The sequence below is a fragment of the Hemibagrus wyckioides genome, linkage group LG16 (genome assembly GCF_019097595.1).
Source record: "Hemibagrus wyckioides isolate EC202008001 linkage group LG16, SWU_Hwy_1.0, whole genome shotgun sequence".
Classification (NCBI taxonomy): domain Eukaryota; kingdom Metazoa; phylum Chordata; class Actinopteri; order Siluriformes; family Bagridae; genus Hemibagrus; species Hemibagrus wyckioides.
Genome location: NC_080725.1, coordinates 5,814,531 through 5,819,723, shown reverse-complemented (window position 1 = coordinate 5,819,723; position 5,193 = coordinate 5,814,531). Strand labels below are relative to the sequence as shown.

General features: G+C 39.4%; 1 protein-coding gene across 1 annotated transcript; it reads left to right on the top strand.

Annotated features, from left to right (window-relative positions):
- Window positions 1–1,005: 1,005 nt before the first annotated feature.
- timm10b (translocase of inner mitochondrial membrane 10 homolog B (yeast)) lies at window positions 1,006–2,600 on the top strand. The gene is given in 4 exon segments (XM_058410999.1): window positions 1,006–1,181; window positions 1,280–1,375; window positions 2,012–2,421; window positions 2,423–2,600. Coding segments are annotated over 4 exon segments (561 nt in total). The 5' UTR covers window positions 1,006–1,154; the 3' UTR covers window positions 2,451–2,600.
- Window positions 2,601–5,193: the final 2,593 nt, after the last annotated feature.

Genomic DNA, 5,193 nt, shown 5'->3' with positions numbered 1-5,193 from the left:
CATTTTGGACAATTCCATGTTCCCAACTTTGTGGGAACAGTTTGGAGCTGGCCCCTTCCTCTTCCAACATGACTGTGCACCAGTGCACAAAGCAAGGCCCATAAAGACATGGATGACAGAGTCTGGTGTGGAGGAACTTGACTGGCCTGCACAGAGTCCTGACCTCAACCCGATAGAACACCTTTGGGATGAATTAGAGCGGAGACTGAGAGCCAGGCCTTCTCGTCCAACATCAGTGTGTGACCTCACAAATGCGCTTCTGGAAGAATGGTCAAAAATTCCCATAAACACACTCCTAAACCTTGTGGACAGCCTTCCCAGAAGAGTTGAAGCTGTTATAGCTGCAAAGGGTGGACCGACGTCATATTGAACCCTATGGATTAGGAATGGGATGTCACTTAAGTTCATATGCGAGTCAAGGCAGGTGAGCGAATACTTTTGGCAATATAGTGTATATGTCAAGATTTAAGAAGCTTTTACTGTCATTTCAACCACATATAGCTGACGCAGTACATCGTGAAATGAGACAACGTTTCTCCAGGACCCTGATGCTAGATAAGACATGTAATTCCATTATTCTAAATAAAACCGTTGGGCCCTTGAGCAAGGCCCTTAACCCCCCTGCTCTAGGGGCGCTGCATCATGGCTGAACCTGTGCTCTGTCCCAACCTCCAAGGATGGGATATGCAAAGAAAGAATTTCACTGTTCAGTAATGTATACGTGACAAATAAAGTCAACTTTAATAATTCAAACCATAATCACAGGCCACACATTGTGTTTGATAAGAGTACTGACCATAAACTGTAGATCATGAGCAAGCATCTAAGCATGTAGTGTTACAATAAACAAACAAGCAAGCATGCAAGCAAACAAACCAACCACAAACATTCAATGAATTTACTGCTTAAAACATAATTGACATTTTATATATATTTAACTCCATGATAAGGGTGACTTCCGGGGTTCCGCCGCAACGACAATGACGTTGCCCCTGCTCTGGTCACGTGACATGAACATGGCCGCGCGCATGTGAAAGTCATGCTACACCCTGTAGAAATACTGTTCGCTGTTTTTAAGTCACCGTATATAAGGAACCAGTAGTAGAACGATATTATTATCGTTCACATATATTTTATTTTATAGACACACTGTTATGGATCCCGCCGGACAACTGCGGAATGTAAGTAAACGTAATAGCTGCTTCATCGCATGTAGACATGAGTAGAGGAAAGTGCATTGCTTAATGCGGTATTGTTTTTTACATCTGGATTTTTCTAGCTTCGGGACTTCCTCCTGGTATATAATCGAATGACGGAAATTTGCTTCCAGCGATGCACGAACAATTTCAACTACAGAAATCTGACAATGGATGAAGTAAGTCAAGCAGTGTATTAGAAACAGTAACGAATAATACGCCGATCAGGCATAGCATTATGACCACCTGCCTAATATTGTGTAGGTCCCCCTTTTGCTTTCAAAACAGTCCTGACCCGTCATGCACTGTGTATTCTGACACCTTTCTATCAGAACCAGCATTAACTTCTTCAGCAATTTCAGCAACAGTAGCTCGTCTGTTGGATCGGATCAGCCTTCACTCCCCACGTGCATCAATGAGCCTTGGCTGCCCATGACCCTGTCGCCAGTTCACCACTGTTCCTACTTTGGAGCACTTTTGATACTGATCACTGCAGACCGGGAACACCGCACAAGAGCTGCAGTTTTGGAGATGCTCTGATCCAGTGGTCTAGCCATCACAATTTGGCCCTTCGTCGAACTCGCTCAAATCCTTAAGCTTGTCCATTTTTCCTGATTCTAACACATCAACTTTGAGGACAAAATTTTCACTTGCTGCCTAATATATCCCACCCACTAACAGGTGCCATAATGAGGAGATAATCAGTGTTATTCACTTCACCTGTCAGTGCTCATAATGTTATGCTCAATCGGTGTAAGCTGCACAGAGCAACTTTATGTAATGAGAAAAGTAACCAGCTTTTTTTTCTTCTTCAGGAGCGTTGTGCAGACAACTGTGCTGGTAAACTAATCCGTTCCAACCATCGTCTAATGGGCACATATGTACAGCTGATGCCAGCCATGGTTCAACGGCGAATGGAGGAAATGGAGAGCAAAGCTGCAGAAATAGCAAAGGCAACCGAAGCAGTAGGCCCAGTGGAGCCCCTCGCTGGAGGATTAAATTCATCAGATGCTCCATCCTCAGTCATGACATCTACTCTTGCTACACCACCACCAGGTGTGCAGACACCCACATCTGCTGCAGAACAAGCAGGGACAGCAGCTACCAGTGGCACAATCCAATCTGCACCATCACTATCTACTAATGAGGCATTGGGTTCACCTTTACCAGTCCCGATTGTTACAGAAAGTGCACACATACCTGCAGCTGAGCCAACGGTAGTAGTTTCATCCATGCAAGCATCCTCAGAAGTGACCTCTCCACTTTCAGAGGGACTGAAAGTCTCTATGTCTCCTGCAAATCCCAGACAAGAGTCTCTCTCAAGTGCTACAGCAGGTATCCCGTTAAGAAATGTAGATGTAAAGCACATTGGTGTAGTCAACAGCTGTACATCACCAGCAGCCTCAGCACATCGATCTACTGAGGGAGAAGGACCACCATCTTAATGCTGGTTTATTTAATAGACAGGGACAAGTTTCATAGCGCAGAGCTGTTTTCCGGAAGCATGTGCTGAGTAGAATAATTACATGAAGGTGAGAAAGTCTGACTTTCATTAATATTGTTTTGGCAGGCACAGAGGCAACAAAAACTTCTGATGTTGGGAAGTATAAGTGACCATGTGACTAAAAACACGATGCACCAGGGTGGAGTATTGTATAAATGTGTTTAGATGAGTAGAAGAACGTCACATTTTAACAAATTAAAAATAAATAAATAAAATGTTATAATAATCTTTTGAGGGTTTTTTTTTTTCATCTTCATAATATGATCAAATTTAGGTTGTTATTATTGCATGCTTATATTATTGTATATATTATTAGTCTTAGGGGTTTCCACAAACTTCACATGAGAAGTAGGACTACACTTTACATGGAAGTCTTTTAACAGAAATTGAAACACTGATACAGTTCCGTTCCCTTTCACTCGCAGACTGCACAAGCACCATGTTGGATATTATGTTTAATATTTATTTATTACATATTAAACATATTTATTTTATAATGGCTGAAGAAGCACTGCCTGGAGTGCAGGCATGGGCATTGTGGAGCCATTGTCCAAGACGTGCTAGAAATAATCACTTCTGTCTTAGTTGCAGAAGTATAATGTAGGCTAGGTTAGCTTGGGTTCCAAGAGTTATTATTGCTTATTATTGGTCAAGTCTGCTGCCTATGGTATTTTTCCTCAGAATGCAAATATCAGTACTACTTTGGCAAAAATCATGACCACAAAGTACACAAACTAATACAATTTGGGCTTTTTAATGTTTAGTTGAACAGCTCAGCCTTGACTTCTTTGACAAAATGCAGATGGATTTTTTTTTTTTTCCTTTGGCTAATTCGAGACAGAAATTGAGATGGGAACTTTAAGAACTGTAAGATTAAAAATGATTTGGCTTTGGCTAATGCCATGTGAAAAAACAAAAATAGAAATATTTTAACAACCAAATATGATTGCTGCTGACGCTGAGCAATCATTCCTGAAACCCTTTACACAGTAAAAAGTACAGTTCTTCAACTTAATACATAAGCATTGAGGTATATCTTTAACATAAAGTAAAATAGTATGAACTCTTTATTCTTTTATTCTCTCTTTACTCTTTTTAAGTATGAAATTAAAAGTACAAGAATGATAAAATGGTCTAAGTAGCAACAGATTACAGTGATGGGTATTAGGTCTTATTCTTTCTGTCATGTCAACTTGTTAAATACTTGAACTTGATGCTAACAAGTTACTCTATTCCTTAATTAAAACATGAAGATTATGGAGAGACAACTGAATTTCACTGGCTTTGTACTTGTTAAAGTGTAGAAAGGTAATATTGTGTAAAATGACTTCTTAAGACTTGTGTACAGGAACAAATACAAATTAGCTAACACATAATGCACCTAAGAATTAGTTCTACATTTAAAAACAGGCTACAGTCACAAACATTTTGCAGTGTTGCAATATCCTCGTCTTTTATGTATTTCTATGCCACTCACAGGAAGAAGCTGTCTATACAGACTGAAACATTATCATATGCCCTAAATACTACATTGGGGCAAACATTTAGTTTGACCTTTCACTATTTTATTTAACAACATTACACAGACACTGTCTACAGACTAGTAAAACACATTCAGGCAAAGCTGCTCAAGTTTCACTTGTGATAAAGGGCCATCAGTTAGTAGTGAATTGTCTGGTGCCTAATTTTGTATTGTATTATTTATTGTATACATCTAATTTATCATACATTAGTGTTCAAAATTATGAGTTCATAAATGTGTTCTTAAAACACAAGATTTACATTATGACTAAGTTAAAACTTAAAATAATTAACTATTATTAACACTGTAAATCAATTTCTATTGCAACTATTACATTAGAAATCAGTGAGCAGCCCACTTCTGTAATTTACAGTAATCACTAGATAGAACAGATTATTTATTAACAGTTAATGTTACTCTTTGTTCTTTAATATAAAATCAGTGTTGTGTAATAAAAAAATAATAATTATAGGAAATATAGGTGCAAGCAGTGACTTTTTAGCTACAGGCCTAGGTAATGAAGACAAAAACCAAAAAGCTTTTATTGTCATTTTAACCATATATACACTATATTGCCAAAGGTTTTGGGACACCCCTCTCAAAATTTAATTCTGGAGTTGTTTTTCAGGAGTTGGACTTGGCCCCTTAGTTCAAGTGAAAGGAACTCTTAAGGCTTTGTGGGAACAGTTTGGGGATGACCACTTCCTGTTTCAACCTGAATACACACCAGTGCACAAAGCAAGGTCCATAAAGACATGGATGAGAGAGTTTGGTGTGGAGGAACTTGACTGGCCTGCACAGAGTCCTGACCTCAACCTGATAGAACACCAATTAGAGTGGAGCCTCTGAGCGAGGCCAAAACTGGGACGTCTGCCTTTACATGCACATGAATTTGATATAGAGTTGTCCTGCCTTTTGCAGCTATAACAGCTTCAACTCTTCAGGGAAGGCTTTCCACAAGGTTTAGGAGT